General features: G+C 54.7%; 10 protein-coding genes across 10 annotated transcripts; 7 read left to right on the forward strand and 3 right to left on the reverse strand.

The window, feature by feature from the left end:
- Window positions 1-22: 22 nt before the first annotated feature.
- G647_08712 (acyl-CoA thioesterase II) lies at window positions 23-1,159 on the forward strand (the record flags this gene model as incomplete). The annotated part of the gene is made up of 1 exon (XM_008733019.1): window positions 23-1,159. One exon carries the CDS (start codon window positions 23-25, stop codon window positions 1,157-1,159), a length of 1,137 nt encoding a protein of 378 aa, XP_008731241.1.
- A 368-nt stretch (window positions 1,160-1,527) lies between these two features.
- G647_08713 (uncharacterized protein) lies at window positions 1,528-2,354 on the reverse strand (the record flags this gene model as incomplete). Its single annotated transcript, XM_008733020.1, has 4 exons — window positions 1,528-1,720; window positions 1,846-1,913; window positions 2,123-2,251; window positions 2,337-2,354. The coding sequence occupies 4 exons, from the start codon at window positions 2,352-2,354 to the stop codon at window positions 1,528-1,530; spliced, it is 408 nt and encodes a 135-aa protein (XP_008731242.1).
- Window positions 2,355-4,201: 1,847 nt separating this feature from the next.
- G647_08714 (uncharacterized protein) lies at window positions 4,202-5,112 on the forward strand (the record flags this gene model as incomplete). The annotated part of the gene is made up of 3 exons (XM_008733021.1): window positions 4,202-4,711; window positions 4,836-4,922; window positions 5,020-5,112. The coding sequence occupies 3 exons, from the start codon at window positions 4,202-4,204 to the stop codon at window positions 5,110-5,112; spliced, it is 690 nt and encodes a 229-aa protein (XP_008731243.1).
- A 385-nt stretch (window positions 5,113-5,497) lies between these two features.
- G647_08715 (uncharacterized protein) lies at window positions 5,498-6,621 on the reverse strand (the record flags this gene model as incomplete). Its single annotated transcript, XM_008733022.1, has 3 exons — window positions 5,498-5,693; window positions 5,779-6,268; window positions 6,357-6,621. 3 exons carry the CDS (start codon window positions 6,619-6,621, stop codon window positions 5,498-5,500), a joined length of 951 nt encoding a protein of 316 aa, XP_008731244.1.
- An 875-nt stretch (window positions 6,622-7,496) lies between these two features.
- G647_08716 (uncharacterized protein) lies at window positions 7,497-8,520 on the forward strand (the record flags this gene model as incomplete). The annotated part of the gene is made up of 2 exons (XM_008733023.1): window positions 7,497-7,624; window positions 7,752-8,520. 2 exons carry the CDS (start codon window positions 7,497-7,499, stop codon window positions 8,518-8,520), a joined length of 897 nt encoding a protein of 298 aa, XP_008731245.1.
- A 1,653-nt stretch (window positions 8,521-10,173) lies between these two features.
- G647_08717 (uncharacterized protein) lies at window positions 10,174-11,817 on the forward strand (the record flags this gene model as incomplete). The annotated part of the gene is made up of 1 exon (XM_008733024.1): window positions 10,174-11,817. One exon carries the CDS (start codon window positions 10,174-10,176, stop codon window positions 11,815-11,817), a length of 1,644 nt encoding a protein of 547 aa, XP_008731246.1.
- Window positions 11,818-12,737: 920 nt separating this feature from the next.
- Window positions 12,738-14,605, forward strand: G647_08718 (uncharacterized protein; the record flags this gene model as incomplete). Its single annotated transcript, XM_008733025.1, has 9 exons — window positions 12,738-12,938; window positions 12,988-13,095; window positions 13,148-13,237; window positions 13,290-13,353; window positions 13,406-13,469; window positions 13,519-13,633; window positions 13,688-13,902; window positions 13,951-14,020; window positions 14,072-14,605. 9 exons carry the CDS (start codon window positions 12,738-12,740, stop codon window positions 14,603-14,605), a joined length of 1,461 nt encoding a protein of 486 aa, XP_008731247.1.
- A 462-nt stretch (window positions 14,606-15,067) lies between these two features.
- Window positions 15,068-16,150, forward strand: G647_08719 (uncharacterized protein; the record flags this gene model as incomplete). Its single annotated transcript, XM_008733026.1, has 1 exon — window positions 15,068-16,150. One exon carries the CDS (start codon window positions 15,068-15,070, stop codon window positions 16,148-16,150), a length of 1,083 nt encoding a protein of 360 aa, XP_008731248.1.
- Window positions 16,151-16,297: 147 nt separating this feature from the next.
- On the reverse strand, window positions 16,298-17,483 carry G647_08720 (uncharacterized protein; the record flags this gene model as incomplete). Its single annotated transcript, XM_008733027.1, has 2 exons — window positions 16,298-17,196; window positions 17,246-17,483. The coding sequence occupies 2 exons, from the start codon at window positions 17,481-17,483 to the stop codon at window positions 16,298-16,300; spliced, it is 1,137 nt and encodes a 378-aa protein (XP_008731249.1).
- Window positions 17,484-18,998: 1,515 nt separating this feature from the next.
- On the forward strand, window positions 18,999-20,225 carry G647_08721 (uncharacterized protein; the record flags this gene model as incomplete). Its single annotated transcript, XM_008733028.1, has 1 exon — window positions 18,999-20,225. The coding sequence occupies one exon, from the start codon at window positions 18,999-19,001 to the stop codon at window positions 20,223-20,225; it is 1,227 nt and encodes a 408-aa protein (XP_008731250.1).
- Between the last annotated feature and the right edge of the window lie 1,842 nt (window positions 20,226-22,067).

Below are 22,067 nucleotides of genomic sequence, written 5' to 3' on the forward strand. Positions count from 1 at the left end.
ACCTTGGGTCGCACGCGTCAAGATGTCGACACATGCTACCCTGATAAAGCCTCCCAAGGCCCTCCCTCACCACTCGCCGATTGAAAACGTCCTGTCTCTGCTGCCCCTCGTCGACATCGGCCCCGACATTTATACAAATGCTCGCCCACTGTGGCATCCTCCCGGCGCCCGCGGCATATTCGGCGGCGCCGCAATCGCGCAATGTCTGGCCGCCGCCCAAGCCACGATCCCTCCCGACTTCACCGTCCACAGCATGCACTGCTACTTTGTCCTGGCAGGGAACAGCGAGATCCCCATCCTGTACCACGTAGAGAGAGTCCGTGACGGCAAAAGCTTCATCACAAGAACAGTCCAAGCCCGCCAGCGCGGGGCTTGCATCTTCACCACAACGCTGTCATTTATGAGAAAGGACTCCGCCGGCGCGCTGACAGTCGAACACGCGGTCCCGATGCCCGCGGGCGTGATCGCTCCACCGGACCTTGACTCCGGCCGCCACCAACTCTCCGGCGACGATCGCCCGTTCGAATCCGTGCGTGCTCCCGCCGTCCACCGCGAGCCTCCCTCCAACAGGAAACTGCGGCAGTGGATACGCGCCCGCGGGCGCATCAGCAACTGCCCGCCCAACGTGCGCGAGGAAGAGCTGAGAAGTGGCCAACGAGCGAACCAGCCGGGCGATAACCACCAAGCGCACCTCTCCGCGCTGGCATACATGTCCGATTCGTACTTTATCGGCACCATCTCACGGGTCCACGGCTTGCAGCGCTTCGCCAACAAGGGCAACATCGAACGCATGCTCCAACGCTTCCCCGGCAGCGACGCCGAGCGCAAACAAATGGAGGAATATCTACTGCAGATCGGGCGCGAAGAGGAAGAGGAGGACGCAGAGCTCGACTCGACGCGCACGCCGGCCCAGCGACTGGAGCACCAGCAGGATAATCGGCGGGTCAGCATGATGGTCTCGCTGGATCATACCATCTTCTTCCACAATCCGCGGTCGTTCCGCGCCGACGAGTGGATGTTGACCGAGATGGAGACCCCGTGGGCCGGGGATGGCAGGGGCCTGGTCGTGCAGAGGATCTGGAGCAAAGAAGGGGTGTTGATCGCCACGTGCACGCAAGAAGGGGTCGTGCGGTTGCAGCAGAAGGAGAGTAAGCTGTAAGAACACGCGGGCGGTGTCCTTCCTTTGGAAAGACGCGCCTTCTTTGTACCCCATTGGATAGGCGGTGTTGGCGGCCATCTTGTCGGGCATGGCATGTATATGATGATAACTTGTGCTCTGGAGACGCAGCCACCCAGCGCGGATTTGGAGGCGGATGGTGTTTATGACGATCCCACGGCCATACAGAGCATGGCAATGGCAATGGCAATAGCAATGGGGCCAGTTAAGTCAGTCTCACTTTGAGTTCCTTCACTTCCGATCAATACACAAGTCGTGGCATAGTAGAAGTAGCGTGGTAGAAGTCGCCGAGTAGAGGTAGCGTAGCGTAATAGAACAACCTTTGCCCTTCCCTCACACCCCTGGGTGGGCTACGCCTCGAGATTGATCCCCCTCCCAAACCGAGCATACAGATGAGCCTTGAGGGTGGAGATCTCCCCCTTGATGCCCTCAAGCTGCTCCTCCAACGTCGACACCTCGCTCTCGACCTCGCCCGTCTGTTCGGCCAGAAGGTCCTGCGCCTCGCTGAGCGGGACGTGCATGAACGAGTCTCCGATCTTGTACCTAAGAAGCGAATCCACGGATTAGATTAGAATGGAATCGGAATAGAGATGCCGAGGGAGGCGAAATGCAAGCGCGAGCAGGATGTGGTAGAAGAAAATACTAAAAAAAAAATGGCCCAAACACACCGTATCAATTCGTCCTCGTCCGCCAGTTCGAGTTCCGTGGCCAATTCTTCCAGCTCTTCTTTGTCTTTCTGCGAGGGTGGTCAGCAGGGCCAGCAGCCAGCGGACAATACCTAGCCCCTGTGGAATGGAGATCCGGGTGGCGTGTCCTTGTACTTCGGGAAAGACGGACGACGACGACGACGACGACGATGACAGCCCGATAACGATATCCCGCTCGTCCTGTTCCGTATCGTCGCCGTCGCCGTCGCCGTCAGCGGGGATAATGAATGCCACCTACCTGTTTGGCACTCAGTTCCTCTTCGAGGGCTTTGCTCCGATTATGCAGCCGGGAGAAGGTGTTGATCTTGTCTTGGTCTTCCTTTGTGACTTCTGCGTCTGTGGACTCGGACTCTTCTTCGCGCGAAAGCTGCGAGAGTGGAATGGAATCGTTAGGATGAAGTGCGATGTGGTGGCAGAGGTGCTTGTAGGAATGTGGCCATGAATAGACTTACCACTCTTCTTGACAACATCGTGAGTGAGTGAGTGCCTCTAGGTTCGTGTCCGCTAGAGGAGAAACACTGTAGGTGATCGGGTCTGAATCCAAAGACACAAGTGGTAATGGTACGGTCCGCTGTCCAAGGAGGTGGGAAGGGAAATAATAGGACGTGGCTTTGGCTGTGCACGCTGTGCCGAGAGTGAAATTGAATGTTGAAGCGAATCATCCGTCTGAAGGAAAGAAACTGATGTGGCGGCGTCCAATCAGCTGGCGTGATTCTTCCGATTTACACGGGCTCGTTATTTGTCTCCTTTCCACAGAGTACCACTCAACATCTGCAGAGTATGGGCTTGTACACGACGCAATCTCAGGATCTCGCGGACTTGAGCATATTTCGAACGTCACCGCCTACGTTGACACCACTATTTCGACCTGATTGGGAAAAAAACTTCCAAGTGCAGGCAGGCCGGAGAGGGGAGCTCTATTCGAGCGTTCTGAAACAGTACTCTGAAGAGACGGTGATTGTCATGGGCCGCGTCCTTTTCGTGTTCATACCAGTGATAGGTACTTTACATTTGCATGACGCGTGTAGAAAATTCACAAATTCACAAACGATGCCTTGGAGAAGCCTCGGAAAAGCGGTTCTGAATATCATGCGACGTGGTAGACGAGTCTAGTCGAGTTACAGAGCCGCCGTAGTCACCACGGTAAGTATTTTCTCGCAGATGGCGTGCAGCGAGCGTGTCGAACCTCCAAGCTGGTCCCTTGGATTGATCATCGCCAATACGAAACGCGCCGGCAGCGATTAAGGGGACCAACAACAAGGCGGTCAACTGCGGACTTCTCGTGGATTGAGCGCAGCATGCTATATATGTACAGACTCCTCCGAAAGGTAGATTGTCTCTCCAAGCGCTCTACCATAAACTGCTTGGCACGAAAACTCAGTGATTTTTTGAACCTTGACTTCTTGCCGCTCCGGCCGAGCTTGGAGGTCGACAAAGGATATCTACGGCTCTTCACAAGCCAAAGACCTCTCGTCTAGCCATCCATCGTCTTTAACAACCGTGTCTGCAAGCCGGAGCTTGACTCCCCTGTGCTCGCTGAGTTCTCGCTATCCGCTTCCGCTGCCGGTTACTCAGCACCACTACACTTACGTACTTACTTGTGCGCAGCACACGCAGGGGACGAGCCAACATGCGCCTCCCAGGCACGATCTCAATCGGTCGACCACTGCACGATGCTTCATTTGCGCTGTCTGTCCAGTGCCCACTATCGCCTGTCTGACTGACTACTCGCTTACCATATCAGGTCTCTGCAAAGATGTTGCGTGAAGGACACATGTCTTAGTCAGTAAGCCCCTGCTGCTAGGCCCGATTCGGAAGGCCATCGCCCTTTTCATCAAGCCTCGCGACGTTGGATTGGGTTGGGTTGGGTTGAGTCGAGTTGAGCTGGCAGTATCTGCTTCAAGTCTGCCAGACATTGGGTCCTTGACGTCAGGAGCACGGTAAACAAGAGACAAGCAGTCCGTTACATTGCATTGCGTTGGCTTGCATACCTAGGTAAGGTAGATGAAGTGATTGATGACTGTGCGCGTTTCCGACCGTGAGGACCATTGACCAGGGAAAGACGCGCGGACCACGTTGCATCGTATATCTTATATATGTTGCGTCCGGGACTCTCACTCGCTCTCACATCGCTCTGAAGTTGTGCCCATCTCCCTACAAAACCAGCACAGTCCGCCAATACCGTTGTACCAACTGACCAAGGAATCAACTTCTCACCAAACCACCCCCCAGCTACAGTGCCAACAGCACAGCACCATCGCCCGCAACATATTCCTGCGCTTTACAGTTGTACAACGCCCACCATCATCCCTCCATCATGTCCTACGCGTCGTACCCGCCACCCCCGTACCGATTCGAACGGCTCGACAAAGACAAGGCCATCCTCCTGATCGTCGACCACCAGCTCGGCCTCCTGCAGCTCGTAAAGGACTACACGACGGCGGAATTCCGCAACAATGTCCTCGCGCACGCCGAGCTGGGCAAGCTCTTCGACCTGCCCACCATCCTGACCACGTCGGCGGAGAACGGGCCCAACGGCCCGCTCCCCAAGGAAATCACCGACATGTACCCGGACGCGCCCTTTATCCGGCGCAACGGCGAGGTCAACGCCTGGGACAACCCGGACTTCCGCGCCGCCGTCGAGGCCACGGGCCGCAAACAGGTCATCCTGGGCGGCATCGTGACCGAGGTGTGCACCATGTTCTTGGCCCTCAGCCTGCGCGAGGCCGGCTACAGGGTGTGGGCGAACACCGAGGCCAGCGGGACCGCGACGCCCAAGCTGGCCGAGGACGCGAACCGACGCATGGAGAACGCGGGCGTTCATTTGGTCAGTTCTCTCTCCCCTCTGTGTCTTCGGTCGTTCGATCTGATGTGATATGACATGACGTGACGCGAACGCCTCGAGTTTGGCCGAACTGACTGACATTCGTCTCTTTCCGGCTTTGGCACAGACCGGCTTGTTCGGCGTGGCCATGTTCTTGATGAAAGACTGGAGGAACACGCCCGGCACGGCAGAGGTGCTGCCCTTCTTGGACAAGGTACGTCGCGCAGCCACGCATCTCGCCGACTCCTGTCCCCATTATCCTCCCCTTTTCGAATATATGGCACGCACGCGCTCACAATATTCTCAAATAGTATTTCCCGGCGTATGGCATCGTCGCGCGAAGTCATGGCTCGGCGAAGAAGTCCGGCGAGATTGTTCCCGGCGAAGAACAGTTGTTGGGATAACGGCAAAGCGTGCAGGCCGACGACGTTGCTGCTTTGCCATGTGTTTAGAGGCCGCGGGTCTCGCTTCGGCGAGAATGAGAATGAGGACAAAACCGGTTCTCCGAAATCAGATCTCCTCTTGCGTGTGCAAAGGCGGACATTGAAGGACGTTGTATACAACAAAATAATACAGATATGTGGAAGTTCGAGTAAAGTCCAGGCGCCACGCTATGCCTCCCATTCCATGACCCCCTGGTGCCTGATCCCGTTTTAGTCAATACCGGTTCAGGTGTGATGTCGTACTACAGTTGAGCCGAATCTTGTGCTTCCTGCCCAAGTCGTCTTTGTAGCGACATTCAGAGCCGTATGGGTTCACAGGACCTGTTCCGTCTCTCCTATAACCGAATTATACAGCGCTATAACCGCCCCGCGAACCTCCTCCTGCCACTGTGTCAGCCACCTTCCGGGACCAGTCTTTGACCAGGTAGGGGATATCGCGGATGGTGTCGCCGTGAGGCAGCAAGTCCCAGCCACGTGCGCCGTAGCGGTTGTAGTTCAGCCAGGAACCAAAGATCAGGTAGGCGGCGATACCGAGGAAGGCACTGTGAAGTTCATATCAGCAAATGCCTGTAAGACGGATAGTAGGCGCCAGAGCCAGGGCAGGGCCTGCGCAGGAAGCGGACGTACATCAAGACAAACCAAGTAAAGAAGCCCCAGCCGCTCTTCTTGGCCTCGTCACTGTCGGCATAGTCCTCACAGGCATACTTGGTGCGCCAATTCAACCGCAAGACCTCCAACTTCTCTTTGCCCTCCACCTGGCCGTAGCTCACGAATTCTAAACTCGATGTGCTGGGTGGGTCGGCCTTGTCATCACCGTCTTTCTTGTCGTCCTTGTCGTCTCTTTTCCGCCGGCGTTTCTCCTCAACGCCCGTCCTGTCCTTGTCGCATTGTAATTGGATGACCGCCCTCTGTTTCATGTGGTTGTAGTTCCCACCGTTGAGTTCGATCTGTAGACCATCCGAGCTCGAATCCTGGGCTTTTAACCGCGAGACTTTCGGGTCGAGACTGGCACCGGTGCTAGACTCGAAGTTTCCCGCCACGGGGATCACGTTCTCGACCTCGACGTGTTTCTTCTCCGGGTCGTCGGCTGGGTTCCACGAGCGGACGACGCCACATACTATATGCCGGTCCAATGTTAGCGCCGTTGGACTTTATGTCGTCTTCTCTTTTGCTATTGAAATAATCGGCGCTTCGTGGATGCTTACCTCTCGTGCCTGCCGGGCATTGATCCTGGTCCCTTATGCCTTCGAGCTTCTTCAGCGGCGCGCACAGGTTCACTGTCCACGTTGTGTTGTATTCTGCCGGCGGCCTCGACGTGTCGTGGACACTAACGGAGTGTCGACCCGCGAGCTTCGAGAGATCGAACTTCTTGCCATCCACGCGGATGTGATCGCAGTCTATTGATACAGCGGCGGCGAGGTGTGACAGGGATAAGAGAATAGATAGTAATGGGTAGGCCGTTGCCTTCATGGCTGCGGGTCGAAGGTAACGGACGAACTGATAGAGGTCGACAGAAGTGCGGATGAGGTGATGCGCTGGTTGATCGTGCGGCTAACGGGCAAGGTTGAATTAAGAGCTTGAATGAACGGGAAGAAGGGAAGAGGCCCAAAGAGAGGTGGAGGACGAGGATAGCTTCGGGCAATTATCTCCAGCACGGTGCAAAGTACTCCGTACAAGAATGATCAATGATCAATGATCAATGATGCCCGCTTGCTTCGCCAACAGCGACGCAACGAGTAAACTGCATGATGTCGATTCCCAATCCATCTGCCAACGCACTAGCGGCCACCCTGTGGCACTAGTCCCTTTTCGCTACGATTGTACATTGCCGCACACGTGCATAACTGTTCGTCCGTACTCCATCCACAGTCACGACAGGTCATAGAGGCCATAGTACTCGTCCACGCTTGGCGCACCAATGCCATGCTCCTGCACGACCTGCCACTAATGACTTACTGGCTCCTCTCTACGGCTAACTTGCCATTGTACTCCGTACCACGTTCAAGACGCCCTGTTCAGCGTCGTACCTCGTGCCTTGCCCACTGTTTCTGTCGAGGTATCTTAGCCTGTGGGATTGACGCAATCTTGAGCGGGAAGTCTAAGGACTGTTGCTTACTTGATGCGTAGACAAGTGTACGAGGTAGTACGGAGTACATATGGACACTAAGGTTAAGCTCGATCGGGGGCCCAACTTAGGGTTTAGGGCCTAAGGCCTATCTCTACAAGCCCCATGTTCTCACTCCTCGATACCATGTCAACACGCTACCCACCCTTGGCTTCTGAACGCCGCACCGGCCGTGGTCTTGGAGAGCTAAAGTCACCATCCCAGACGGCAGATGGAAACAATGACTGAGAGCAAACAGCCATCGACAGAGGGAGCTGGGACAGGAGCGGGCCTTATCTACCGCCCGGCCGAAGCGCAAGAAGACGACCTCCTCTCAAGAATCCTCTGCAATGCATTTCTTCCGCTATGGTAAGTACGTATGCGACGTAGGCTGGACTACGACGAAAGACCCTTAAAAGGAGAATGAAGTACTCTCAGAGACTATTTACAACATCTAGTTGCACAAACACTGCTAATACTTGGTCCTCGCTCGCAGGAATCACAACTGGTTCCATGGTATATCTCACCCATTGGAGCCCGTCACGATCGGCACGACGGACAGCAATCCACCGATGAGCAGACTGCAGAGATCGCGAGTGCGCTTCTACCTCGGCTTGATCAAGGTGACCAGACTGATAGGCGGGGTTGTGCTCGTCGCGGAAGTCCCGTCCACTGCTACGGGCACGCCCACGGCAGCAGAGTCGGCCGACGCCACGAGCGCGACGCGCGACATCGGCGCCATTCTCTTGTGGCTTCCTCCCTCAAAGCGACTCGGCGGCTTAGACATTCCTACGCTCTGGCGCTCGGGCTTGCTGTCGCTTATGCTACCCTGGCACTATGGGCTGACGGGCTTCTACCGCATCGATCTCGTCTTCGAAGAGAACATTGCCAAAATGTGGGCGCGCACGCTTCCGGACCTCCCGCCACGAGGCTTCAAGGAAAGCGACTGTGGCTTCGTGCAGATGATCGCCAGGAATCCCAAATACGCGCGCAAGGGGTACGCTTCTGGACTGTTAAAGTATCAGATGGACCGGCATTTTGCAGAGTTTCCCGACAGGCCGGTGCTCCTGGATACGACGACCTTGGAGGGGATCAGGGCGTACGAGAGGTTGGGATTCAAGTTGTTGGCCGAGACCCCAGTGGACACAGGCACGGACGCCAGGGGGATGATGTTGACAAAGAATGCGAGCGAAGAGGTCAAGAAGGAAGCACAAGAGATCTGTGTACAGAGGGTGATGGCGAGGCTGCCGGGAGGAGATTTCTGAAGACGGCAGGAGTATCATTTGACCTTGCGACCACGTCTGAAGGCTCGATATGCTCGGGCTTGGGACGCATCGACATGATTGCTGTGCCAAGTCATCATTTTTGCAGCAAGCGATGTAGATGGTCAGAGCGCACGTACCTTTCGGACCCTACAAGATCACGCTGTTCGCCATGGTTGTGCCTGTTGAGGTGCCATAACGTCTTCCTCGGTTGAGTACCACAACCCTTGTTCATGCCATGGCCACCAGTTGCCCGATGCTACAGGTCCTTGCCCGAATCCCATTCCAGCTCGCACGGTCTAATAACTTTCGTCGAAGTATTCTCGATCGCGGCCTGAGTTCGCCATGGTATGGACGTTACAACGATCAATCAGCACAAAGTCTAATCTTCCGCTTCGGGATAGCTGGTATGGTACGCAGTACTAACTGGTATTGACCATGGCGACGGGGTCAACCTGCACTAGTGTCCATCCACTCTACACAGCAATAGCACAGGCCTCATGGCTGATGGGCTGAGGTGGAAAGATTCGCGACCGTGCCAGCCTCTTGATCCATTAACGGCGTGTTTGTCCTCCAACAGGGCTCGTTCCTGGTCGTTGCATTGAGGACCTCTCAGAGGTGAGGAAAGCGGAAAGCCCATGGTACTGGTATGATCACTCGAGTGTACGAGATCCATCCACTTGACGCGGGCGTTAAGGCCCAGGTATCCAGGTAAAGCTACTGGAAAGAAAGTGTTTCCGGGCCGGACGCCTCGACTTGCTATCAATCGCAGTGTTGGCGGGGGTCTGGCAAGTTCTGCGGCTGTCAACGAATGAATCTGGTCTCTGATGTCGAGATACCATGTGATTTGCGACTCGGCCTATCTACGAGGCGCTCTCGGGACGGGCACAATGTATCTGTCTCTGACACGGCGTAGGGTCCAATGACAAGGATGTATGAACCTTTTCTCAACGGTAGCCCAGCTGAAAAGTGCCGCGTGTAGTTGACAAGCTCATAGTGAGCTCCATGAAGTGGTGTGCTCTCAAAAGTCCTCCCTGAGACGGCCTTCAGGCCTGAATAGGGCTGCCCATCTAGTTTCTGAATCATTGGGCGTAAGTTGTGCTAGCCATCCTTGGCTCCAGCTACAGAGCGGGAGGTATCAAGTGCAGCATATGAGGCGCTATCATAGCATGCAAAAGGCCGACAAGGCCCCCCGGAACTATCGCGATCGTTCAAGCCTCCGTGCCTTGGCCACTCGTGCTGGCAGCCTCAGGCCCCCCGGGCTTACTCCGTTGTCGTGAAGTCCACTCCGCAGTGCTCGTAACGACTCACTTCTCATTCGCCATCGACGCTATGCAATGGTTGAACATCCAACCAAGTGATTTGCAGGGACGATGTGCAGGAATGAGACGTTTCTGTTCCGGCATAGCTGATGCAGGTTACAACTCTCTGGGCAGTATGTGGATCCAGAGTAGAAGGCATGGCACGGCCAGGGCGACGTTCTATAAAAATCCCGCATGGGGCAGCACCAGAGCGAGCGCGGTCTTTGCTCATTGAGAGAACCACTTGAACTGTGACAACCACAAACCCGAGTTGCAAAGCACCGAGAGAGAGACCTTTTTCTCTTCAAGTTCAACCGCTTCAACGCCAATCGAGCGTCGAGCTCAATCGGGCCAGATGGATTCCACAAAGGACACATTCGACTACATCGTAGTCGGCGGGGGTCTTGCGGGCTGTACATTGGCTTCCCTCTTGTCCAAGTCGCCGGCGTCGCCATCTGTCCTTCTGATTGAGGCAGGCGCCGACGTGTCGGAACATCCACTGACACAGGCACCTATGGGTGCCTTCGCCGCACATGGCTCTGACATCGACTGGAACTATCAGACCGTTCCTCAACCTCACCTCGACAATCGGAGTCTGTACAACGGGGCTGGGAAGGCTCTAGGTGGCGGTACCGCCATCAACTATGCAAGTTGGACCCGAGGCTCAAGGTTCGACTATGACCGGTGGGCTGGGCTTGTGGGTGACAGTCGGTGGGGTTATGATGGGTTGCTGCCTTATTTTGAAAAGATCGAAAAGGACCATATTACGAATGTGGCGGTGTCGAAGAGCAGTCCAAATCGCAAACACCCCTTGCGCGAAAGGGTGCTGCAGGCATGGCTCGATCTTGGACTGGAAAACATCGCCACTGCCAACAGCGGCGAGCCGATTGGAGTCGGAGAGTTTGTTGAGAATTGGCGAGACGGGAAAAGACAGCTTGCGAGCAATGCTTTCGACTTATCCAACGTCACTGTCATGACTGAAACGGTTGTACAAAAGGTTGTGCTTGAAGAGCGAACGGGAAGTCTCACCGCCAAAGGAGTGCAATTGCACGAAGGAAGGCAACTCTCGGCCACCAAGGAGGTCATTCTCTCGGCCGGCGCATATCGCACACCACAGCTTCTGCTGCTCAGTGGCATCGGACCGGCCGAAGACTTGCAAAAGGTTGGTGTCCCGGTGCATTCGAACTTACCTGCAGTTGGGAAAAACCTGCATGATCACCTTCTTGTTGGCTTTGCATTTCCTCTCAAAGATCCATCAGCCGGGTTTGCGTTGGGCGGCGCGGCAGGTCCATGGGCGGATCCAGCATATCAACTGGGCCTTCCTGGAGACTGGATTGCGACAGAAAACGTCCCTAAGTCTGCTCTGGAGCCAGCTGTGGAAGCCGACGCCGCCGTTGGTCTTGACCAAGAAAGCCGAGAGTATGCGAGCTCTCTCCTGGATTCTCGCGCAGCGCACCTTGAGACGGTTGTTATCTACGTGCCTGGAGGTCCCCCACTCACGAACACGCACGTACCGTTTGATGGCACACATATTGGCGCTGTCGTCGCAGTCATGTCGCCCACTTCACGTGGCCAAATCGGCATTTCGACGGCTTCGGCGTTAGACCCACCAGTCATTGACCCCCAGTACAACAAAACGGAGGTCGACCGAGCCCTGATGCGCTATGGCATACGGCGCTTGCTGAGGCTTGCTCGAATTTCTCTGGCAGACATCGTAACGTCGGAGAATCCTCCACCACCATTCGAGTCGTTAAGCGACACATCTTCTGACTCAGAAATCGACGCACGCGTGCGTTCGGAAGGTCGGACGTTCTTCCATGCAGCAGGCACCGCCAGTATGGGGCAGGTGGTAGACACGGAACTACGAGTTGTTGGCGTCGATAGATTGCGTGTCGTCGACGCAAGTGTGCTTCCTGTGCCAATTGGTGCACATCTTCAGGTCGCAATCTATGCCCTTGCTGCCCAAGCTGCAGACATGTTGGCACAAGCGAGCTCGTAGAAGGTTTCGCTGGAAATATGGACGCAGCCTGAACTCAACTATCCAGCCTGTCCGGCTGTTTTTCGATTGGAGGACGTGAGTTCAGACTGTGGACGCATTGGGGCTTTCTCCGTCTTGTACTTCTGCACATCAAAACTCTCTTCTTCGTCCTGCTAGGCCAATCAGAGGAATAACAACAGTTCTGATTCCGAGGTCCGAGGACTCCGAGGTCTACATCGATGACTGTCCCAGCCCCAAGACGCAGGAGGGGGGTGGAAGTCTCCTTCGCGTAAACAGGGAATGCCATTGTAGCGGAACGCCCAGGAGCCTAGAGCCTCGGTGGCAAGCTCGGTAAGCTTGGCAATCTACCCCGGATTTTTTGACTGAATCGAAGATCGGCAGAGTATATCGGCAGTAGAACCATGGCTCGGAAATCGCTTTGCCAGCCTCGCCCAATCTCCTCCCTCGAGGAAAGGCTGTGTTGATACTCGAGCCTTGGGCGGAGAAATATAGCTCGTATGAGACTTGCCGCCATATCGCCTTCCGCCAACTTGTATACCCAGATTATGTCCCTTTTGAACAGCAATGGAACTCCTTTATTGGCGGGAATTGAATGCTGGTCTTTTGGCTTGGCGATAGCGTGGCAGCTTCATATGATGAAGCGGGCCAAGGTGCCACGATGAGGGGTAGACGGCGGAACATGCTCATCCAGCACATGGTTTGCGAGACAAGGACTGCCAAGTCTCTTGGTTGGACAAGGTGTCTCGTGTTCCAATCCTCGCCATGACCTGGGCTTGCTGAATCATGAGATATAAGAAAGGTAATGCGTCCCACAGCGGTGGAACTTAGCTCGATCAACGCCAGCATTCCGCTTGCAAAAGCATCACAGGTGCTGTCTTCCAGTCCTTCTTCTACCAGATCCGCCCTTTCTTCCAGGCATCATGTCTGGTAGTGACCAGGAGAAATATAGCGGCTCGTTTGAGCAGAAATCGGATGTGGCCGCCCACGAACAGCCTGGTCCTACCGAAGATGCTCCTTACTATGACAAACATAGGGAGAACAAACTCATCCGCAAGATTGACTTCCGTCTGCTCCCAATCCTAGGGGCGTTGTACTCCATTGCACTCATCGATCGGGTCAATGTAAGAAGTTGTCGACTTCTACAGAAGTAACAGGCGCTGACGGAATCAGATCTCCAATGCCCGAGTTGCTGGTATGGGCGAGGATCTTCGACTAGATATCGGTAACCGCTATACCGTCGCCCTCGTCGTGTTCTTTCCACCCTACTTCCTGTTTGAGGTGCGGGATACTCTGTATCAGCTTGGTGGTGATCCCGCTAACCAGGTGGCAGCTGCCGTCGAATATCGTTCTCCGCCGCGTTGGAAGTGCCAACTGGCTGTCTTTCATAGCCTTCTCATGGGGTTGCACAATGATCGGCCAGGTAAGACTTTCCCTGATGGTGACCTGGGAATTGGCGCTCAAACGAAAACTAGGGATTTGTCAAGTCGTATGAAGCTCTCGCTGTGTGTCGCACAATACTTGGACTCTTCGAAGCAGGTACGGTTGAGTGTAAAGCTGCTTTGCGCCGTACTGACCGCATCGTCACCAGGATTCTTCCCCGGGTGTGTATACCTTATCTGTTGCTGGTACGTTCGATATGAGGTGCAGAAGCGGTACGTGACTCAAAGAATGTCCTGAAAGACGGGTATTGACCCCTTCAAGGCTGGCGTTTTTCTACATTCTTTCCGTGCTTGTCGGAGGCTTTTCGAATATTCTCGCCTATGGCCTAATGCAGATGGAAGGTGTTGGCGGCCAGCGCGGGTGGCAATGGATCTTTGTGAGTGCAGAGGAGCTAACTCGTTGATGGCCGGTTGAAACTGATTTGAGGCAGATCATCGAAGGTCTAATGACAGTGGTTGTCGCCGTCATCGCATGGTTCATCATTGTCGACTTCCCCGATAAAGCTGAGAAAAAGGGTCTCTTATCTCACGAGGATGCTGCATTCATCGTGCGACGGATTGAAATCGATAGAAACGATGCCGTTCCCGATCCTCTCACCTGGGCAAAGTTCTTCCAACATCTCCGAGATTGGAAGCTCTGGGCATTGTGAGTTGACCGCCGGACCCTGCGGCAGATGTGTTCTGACAAAGTTAGCGCACTGATGTTCATGTCGACAACTATGCCGGCATACGCCTTCGCATATTTCACCCCGGTCATCGTCCAGGTATGTGTCACTCTCCATCTCCGAGCCTGGGAAAGGCCTAATTCGTGGTAGGGTATGGGATATACCGCAGGAGTCGCCAATCTGCTTTCGGCACCTCCCGTTGTCTCAGCAGTAGGCAGTGCTTTGGGGTTTGCATGGATTGGCGATAAGTACCACGTTCGCGCTCCTATCATTGCAGCCCAGGCAGTCATCGTGATCGTCGGCTTGATGATCACGGCCTACCACAGCTCGAACGGTGTCAGATACTTCGGAATCTTCCTCGGCATTGCTGGATGCCAGGGAAACATTCCGGCCATTTTGGCATACCAGTCGAACAACATCCGAATGCAGTCCAAGAGAAGCGTAGGCAGCGCGCTCCAGATTGGATTTGGCGCGATCGGCGGCATCATCGCCTCCACTGCGTTCACTCAAAATGAAGCTCCTTACTACAGGAGCGGACTGTGGGCCACTGCCGCATTGCAGTTCTATATTCTGGGATCTATCGCTTGCACTTCATGGTACTTCTGGAAGAAGAATAAGCAAGTGGACGCTGGGACACTTGAGAAGCCGATCGAGGGACAAGAGGGTTTCAAGTACACTCTCTGAGCTTGGCCGATGCGTAGGAGAAATTGAGACAGGGTGCAAAGGAGATGATTGTATATTGATGCTGGTGCAGATCTGTGAAGTCGTGAGACGTACATGAGAAGGAGGATTGTATCTCGGACTTCGGAATCAATCGGAGGAAGAAGAGAGCAAAGATGGTGTTCCTGGTCACGTGCCAGGCACTAGCTCGACCAAGGCCCAGAAGAAGCGCGTCATGAGCTTATAATTCACTGCACTAAGTTCCGGCGGAGCAAACAGTCTCCTACCCGCTTATACCACGATGCCACTTTGACTCGACCTTCTATTTTCGCAACTGCAGCGATATTTTGAACCATTCCTCCAGTAGGATTCTGCTTCCACTATGCCCGGACACTGGGGCTGACGCAAGCAGACTTTCTCCGCTTGCGGCCCGGGCTTCCAAGTGAAGTGAAAGTTAGCGCGCGTTGAGTCCGCAAGTCCGCAAGCATGCCGAACAAGAAATCCAAGAATGCCTCCAAGGGCAAGACCACGGCGACGAGCACAACCGTCGCCACTTCTCATATTCCGCAAGTCCCACCTCTGCCTAGCCTGTCTGATGACTTCCGGATCAAGAACGCCGAAGCGAAAAGCCTAATAATGGCAACCCTCGTCCCCGGCAGTGAAGCGTGGAAGATCGCTGAACCCATCCCACTTGCCTCCACCATCATGAAGACGCTGGAGGCGAGATACGCGCCCAAGGACGCGGCCGGCAAGCCTCTGCGCGGCAGGGATCTCATGGCATGGACGGCCACCAACACGAGGAAGAATGAGCTGGTCGGCCTTCTTGGGCTGGATATCTACGACGGCGCAACCTCGACCGAGTTTATTGAGGACTTCGTGGCGGGCAAACCCATGGACAAGTATATGAATCTGTATAGGGAGAAGCTTGCAGTGGCACAGGCCCACAGAGCGAGAATATCATCGAATCGCCTCGCAGCAGATGACCCAAGGAAGACACAAATGGCGTCGATCTATGCGGATCCGTCGAAGACGAAGCTGAAGACGGATAAAGACGAAACGAGGCCGGACTCTAATCTACCGCCAACCCAAGCAATTGAATCACCTACTCCTCAAGCATCTAATGTGTCCCAGTCACAACCGCAAGCTCAGCCTCCCTTGCAGTCTCCAGACGACGCGGACCTTCCCATCCCAGAAACATTCGATCTCCACCCACAGCTTTCAACGTCCCCTCAGACAGCTGGCTCAACCTCCTCAAACTCGAAAGCACATCCTGTCAAACACGAGTCCTACCTCTCCGAAAACCAGGCGACCGGCTTCGCTCATGACGATGCCGGCCGCAAACAGCAAATTCAAGTCGCCGCCGCAAAGGCTCTCATGCAGAAACTCCCTACTCGCGATTTGAGGCTCCTCTGGGCCGTGCTGTGCGGTGGGGAAAATGCAGCTTGGCCTGAGAGTTGTTCGAGCGTGATTCCTGGAGTGGCCAGTTGGCAATGGGGAGGCAAGACTTACGAGATTGATCACAAAACCCGTGTGCGGAGTTGGAATAACAAGGCCGAGGAGAAGGGGTGAAACCAACAGCAGTGGAGGGAAGCATTTTGTCGTGAATATGAATATTCAACCAGTGGCCGAAAGGGGTATCAACAATGACGCTGCAGTACTGGCTCTGCATTCACATGTTCTTTCCAACAACCTCCTACGCCGACCGGACCCAGGCGATCATACAGGACCGAACTGCCCCAGCACAGCCAACACCAAGAACAAAACCAAAACGACAGAGTCCAGACTCGGCTCGTCGAACCTCCAAGCAGCACTCTTCTCCGTGATGTATGTCACATTCTGCGCTATTGAGACAATATCTCTCGTGGCGTGGCCGGTCTGCGCCAGTTGCCTCAATTGATCCCCAAAGGTCTGCAAGATCTTCGTACTCCTCCCCGCCGGGCAGAAGACGACTTCAAACCCTCCACCCTGGGGAATGATGAATGTCGATGTCTGATCATCATACGCGTAGCTGTATGCATCGGGACAGACCTTCTTCGCTTGCTGAGAGTACAAGCTGGGAGTGCAGGAAGCGGGTGTACCGTGCTTACCGGTACAGCAGTACTTAGCTTTATTCCACTTTGCGCAGGCGCTGAGACAGGGGTTGAAGATTGGCCGCTGGATATTGTCGTCCGGGTAAGGGTAGACTCCATCACCCGGTTTGGTGGGTGGTGCGAGTTGAAGGGGCCAGGGGCACCAGTCTTGCACAAAGGAGGATGTGATGGATTGATCGAGCGGTAAAGGGAAGGTTGAGTTGGTGCCGAACTCGGCGTCGCTGGTGTCCCCAACTGGGGCCAGAAGAGAGGACGTGCCAATACACACTGGATTTGTCAGGTTGGGAGGAATGTCCGTCAGATTGGGGTTGCCGCTTTGCCCGAGCAAGGAGATGATGCCAACCGGGATGTTGTAGCCATCCACCAGCGAGATGTCGTAAAAGGCTTGATTCGTGGCTGATGACAAGGTAAATTCGGCGAGCGTCGCTGGTGGTTGCCCCTGTATCCACAGAACTTGATCAGCCACACGCAATCCATCCAAAGTCACGCCAGGTTCGGTCTCGCTGATCACATCAAAAGACCGACCTGGGCAAAGAGTCACTCACCGCGCCCGGACACTGCAAAAACATCCCACAATCGCCCGTCTGGCAGGGAGCACCACCTTGCCCGCTCGAAGGCTTAGATCCCGTACCAGGGAAACTGCAGTTTGTGCGTGCCCACACCCGTCCCTTCCAATCTAGTCCGACTGTCTGCGGATTTGTTTCGCCAGGATTGAGAAGGAAGCCGGAGCTGGCGGGTGGAGTGCCTTCCTGTGTGAGGATGGCTGGCCAAACGGGCTCCTTGCAGTTGTTGGTCACTCGCAGGGGAAGCATGGTCACTGCTTGCGCTGTAGGAAGGTGAAGGATCGTTGAAAGAAGCAGGAGGGTGGGCATGTGAGTTCGGAAAGAGGAATGTCGCCTAAAGGGACTCTTCCCTCCTCGGGTTCGGCTGTCACGGGCCGCGGAACGTTGTGGTGTGAAGATATTGCCGGCCATTATGTGCATGCTGGGTCTGATTTCAGAGTCCGTTGTCGGGACTGTTCCCCTCGACTATCTCGTTGGGTCCAAGCTCAGGAGCCCAAAGGTGAGGGATTTTGTTTGCGTAACCTCCAGGCTATGTATTTGATAGTGCGTAAGGTGAGAGGTTGACGGCAAACGTCCCCTGTCCAGCATCCGTATCAAGAAGCCCTGCAAGGTCGTGCTATATCCCGCGGACCGAGTATTCTGGAAGTTAATGAAGGTGTCTGTTGACGTTTGGGCTAATATGTATGCTGCGATATCTGTATACTCTGAGTATAGAGGCGTATTATGTGAAATGACTGACTCGTTGCATATTTGTCGTTTGAGACAAGTGAGATGGCGAGATAAATATGGGCAGTCGCAATCAGGGCGAGGCGTCCGGAAGGCACGTGCCGCCTGACTGCTTCCCAGTTGAAGCTGATGTGTCTATCTCCAGGGCCAAAGCCACGTCCAACCCAGCTTGAATGGAAGGTGATAAGCCTCAACGGTCAAATCATGTGTTGAAGCACTTCACCCAAGGTTGAGATGTGCACAGGTCCACGCGTTCAGGCAGTTGACCAAACGTGCGTAGCGAGATAGCCACGACAGTGCCATGCTTGGTTTTCTATTGCTCGCTCTTGAAGCCAGCGATCGCCAACGGCTGAATCCTGGCACGTCCCTTGTAAGATCCATCAGAGGCCAGTTAGGTGCCAGTGAGGGACTGCTGAGTGATGTCACTGACGCCCACATGCTGTGGCGGTGCAGCACGTACCTGTACCCACTTTCTGGCACCTTTAACTGCGTCACCGTAAAGAGGCTGATACGACGAAGCATAGACGCCCAGGTACGCAAAACCTCCAGTCGAACATTTCTCGTTGGCGTGTCAGGCAATTAGTACGAGTATCCTTTGAAGGTAGCACTCCTCCTAGTTGAGCGCTGCTCATAGATCCAGACACCCGCGACGTTCGCGCTTGTCCGTGGGGCGGCATGCATCGAAAGGATTCTCGAACCCCAACAGTCTTGTCCATGTCAATCGAACCTCACCCAGCTCTCACCATGTGACAACATCCGTTGACGGCGGGTCTCTTCGACCAAGACAAATGTGTAGGACAAGCAGTATGGCCATGGTTGACCACCTCTGCTTGCTTGTGATCGGGCCACCCCCGCATACCGTCCCGCAATTGTCTCCCCCAGCTTTCTTTAGAGCCCTGGGACCCATCGGTGGGAAGTGGGAATCCCAGTGACAAAGTCCCACATATATAGTGACTGGTAATACTTAAGGTATAAATACCTATGCCGAGACGGGAATGTAGTCGGTGAGTAAAGGCCAGTTGGAACATCAATTTCAGGATGCGTATACTATGGTTCTACACTCTTGCTTTGGTTTCGGTCGCAAGTACCTGCTCACCCGGGCCTCTGATACCGGATCAGCATGAAGTCCAAGGATATATACAGCGCCGAGCCGGGTTAGCCTCTGCCACTCCTACTTCCAAGACTGGACTCCGGAATGTGCACATATTCAATGGACACACCTTCCGCTCGGGCTCGTTGGCGATGCAGGGAGGCAAAATCACTTTTGACTTGCACAACGTGGACAGCTGGATCGATGGCCAGGACGGATACCTCATTCCCGGCCTCATTGACAGCCACTGCCATCCGGCCTCGATCTCAGACTTGGCCACCCTCAGTAGCTATGGGGTCACCACAGCGATGAGCATGGGATGTCCGTCTTACCCGCTGTGTGCTTCGCTGAGGGACCAACCCGGCTTGACCTCCTTCTTCACAGCCAGTGCGGGTATCGTCGGCCCCAACTCGACACACGCCCTCGTTATGCACGTGGACCCGGACACGCTGATACGTTCGGCGTCCCAGGCACCGCAATTCGTGTCGTGGGCTTTTGGGAACAACTCGGACTTCATCAAGATAATTGCCGAGACGAACGGTCCGGATCAAGCCACGCAAGATGCGATCGTGTCTGAGACGCACCGGCTTGGACGGCAGGCCATGACCCACGCTGCGGACATACGATCGTACCTCCAGGCGATTGCATCGGGGACAGATGGAATCCAGCACACTCCCGGGGATGGGAACATCACACCAGCCATGATCGAAGACATGAGACATAATGGTCAATTCATCGTCCCCACCACTACGGTGGTCAAAGCCTTCCTGAACAGCGCAGTCCTCCCACTTTCGTCGTACAACAATCGATCCTGGCCAACTGTCATTGGGAATTTGAAAAGCATGCACCGAGCAAGGTTGCCGCTGGTGGTGGGGACAGATGCTGTCTCTCTGAACGATCCTTTTGCAGCTTTGGTCAAGAACCCACTGGGGAGCACCATGCATGATGAGTTGGAAGTCTTTGTGAATGAGGTCGGGTTTGAGCCTGCTGAGGCACTGAGGGCTGCAACGTCCCTACCCGCACGGCTCTTTGGGTTGGCTGATCGTGGACTGCTAATGGAGGGGAAGCGGGCGGACCTAGTGCTGCTAGGGTCGAATCCGTTGAAGAACATTTCAGCAACTAGGGATATTATGAAGGTATGGAATGGAGGGATCGAATACAATTCTGCCGCATGACCTGTTGCGCGACATGGACACAGCGCACCACTGGGATGAATGAAACACTATACTGACTTAGAGCCAGTTGGTTGGCCTAATACATAGCTGGTGAACCTCCAATAGCAATCTGCATACCTACAAGCCTCCGGCACGTCTATCTTCAGCTTGGAACCAGCCACTGATATGAGTTGAGCGGACCACCATTCAAGCGGAAGAAAGGACATCGTAAGACCCGCACTAAGAGCACACCAGTTCCACACCTAATACGCAATTGAGAATGTGCATAGCAGGAGGGAGAGAGCTGTCCGACAGGTTTCCTCGTCTATGGATGAAGTTCTCAACTCAATGCTCCAATCGCTCGGACTCCAGGTTCAGGACCCTTATATCGTCTAAAGCTTCTCGATTTTGATCTTGGTAGCGTTACCAGGTAGGACGACGTGCCAGTGGTGCTGGTGACGAGCTCGCGAACTGAAGAGTGCTCGACGGGCGCAGGGCGATTGGTGACGGAGCTCTGATGTGGGATCGATGTTGTCGTTCTTCTGACCTGGCCGGGGTCGGGACTGCAAACCTCAGCTGCGGACTCTCAAAGGAGGGGATTTGCATACAGCGGCTCGGTTGTCCCATCACTGGACGATGAGGCTCGTACAGCGGCAGGTGCTGTGGTTGTCGCCGGCATCGATAGGCTTTCAACAAGGCAAGCATGACTGGTGACAGCGCGACAACAACCGCAATGATGCCGGTAATTGTTTCGCTGGAGAGCGGCATCTCAAAGGTAAGCCGCCACGACCTGAATGTTGTGGAATTGAGAAGTCAGCATAATTCGAACGACTGGGAGAGTACACTCTTATGGTTGATCCCCTTTATCATCAAGGCGACTCAAGCTGGCAGGCTCATGTTAACAAGGACTGAACCCGACTGGGCCTTTACCGAAAGAGTCATCAGGGCTATGCTCATTGCGAGCAACAGTTGGGAACACTGATGGCGGGGTCAATTTGGCCACTGGGGTCGAATCCGCTGTGAGAATAGGATTGGTCCATGACAAAAAGTTCACCTGAAGACAGGACGTCCATGTTCGTAGTCTTTGGGACGCGTAGGTCAAAGTGCAAGGCGGACGTGCAAGGCCCATGTCCAGGGTGAAAGTGCGCAGCACGTCTCAATCAAGGCTCATGGAGCTGAGTACGAAGTACGGGGTACACGGGATTGGCAGGTACCGAAAGGATCACGGTCGCTGATGATAATGATCGTGCTGGCGCCGAAAGTGGCGAAGTTCGAAGGGAGTGAAAGATGTTTCGCGTGAACAAAGGGTCAGAGCCCAGTGTGCTGTTGACCTCTCCCGGCGTCATCGCTGGCATCCGCAATCCCAAGTACTCAGTACCATCCCGGCTTGAGGACAATGGAGTCTCGATCGTGTCGAGGCGGAAGGTCAGGCAACACGCAGGACTGAGCAATTGAGTGGTTTTCCACGCAGGTACGTGGGTTTCTTCTGACCTTTTCGGCCCTGACCACTCACATGTCCTGCAGGTTTCGACTTCAGCGGCAGCAACCACCGGTCCCGCCTTCCGCGCTTCCCCGTGGCATATTCCGTATGCATGACAGCCACATCTACAGCACATCAAGGGAAGGCGCGAAGCGACGCCAACGCGCCGCGGAAGCAGGAAACAAATTCGGCTGCTGCACCTTTCGGACACCACCAACCACAATCACTCTCCGAACGCCTCGTTTAACCTGGGAGTATGGTATCATCTGGGCCGCCTTTCCTGCTCGGTTCATTTGTGTGCTGACTGTCAGTCCCCGCTCTCAACCCCATGGTTGACCCAGTCCCTCATCAACATACATATTTGTCCACACGGAAAAATGGCT

The sequence above is a fragment of the Cladophialophora carrionii genome, assembly GCF_000365165.1.
Source record: "Cladophialophora carrionii CBS 160.54 unplaced genomic scaffold supercont1.8, whole genome shotgun sequence".
Classification (NCBI taxonomy): Eukaryota; Fungi; Ascomycota; class Eurotiomycetes; order Chaetothyriales; family Herpotrichiellaceae; genus Cladophialophora; species Cladophialophora carrionii.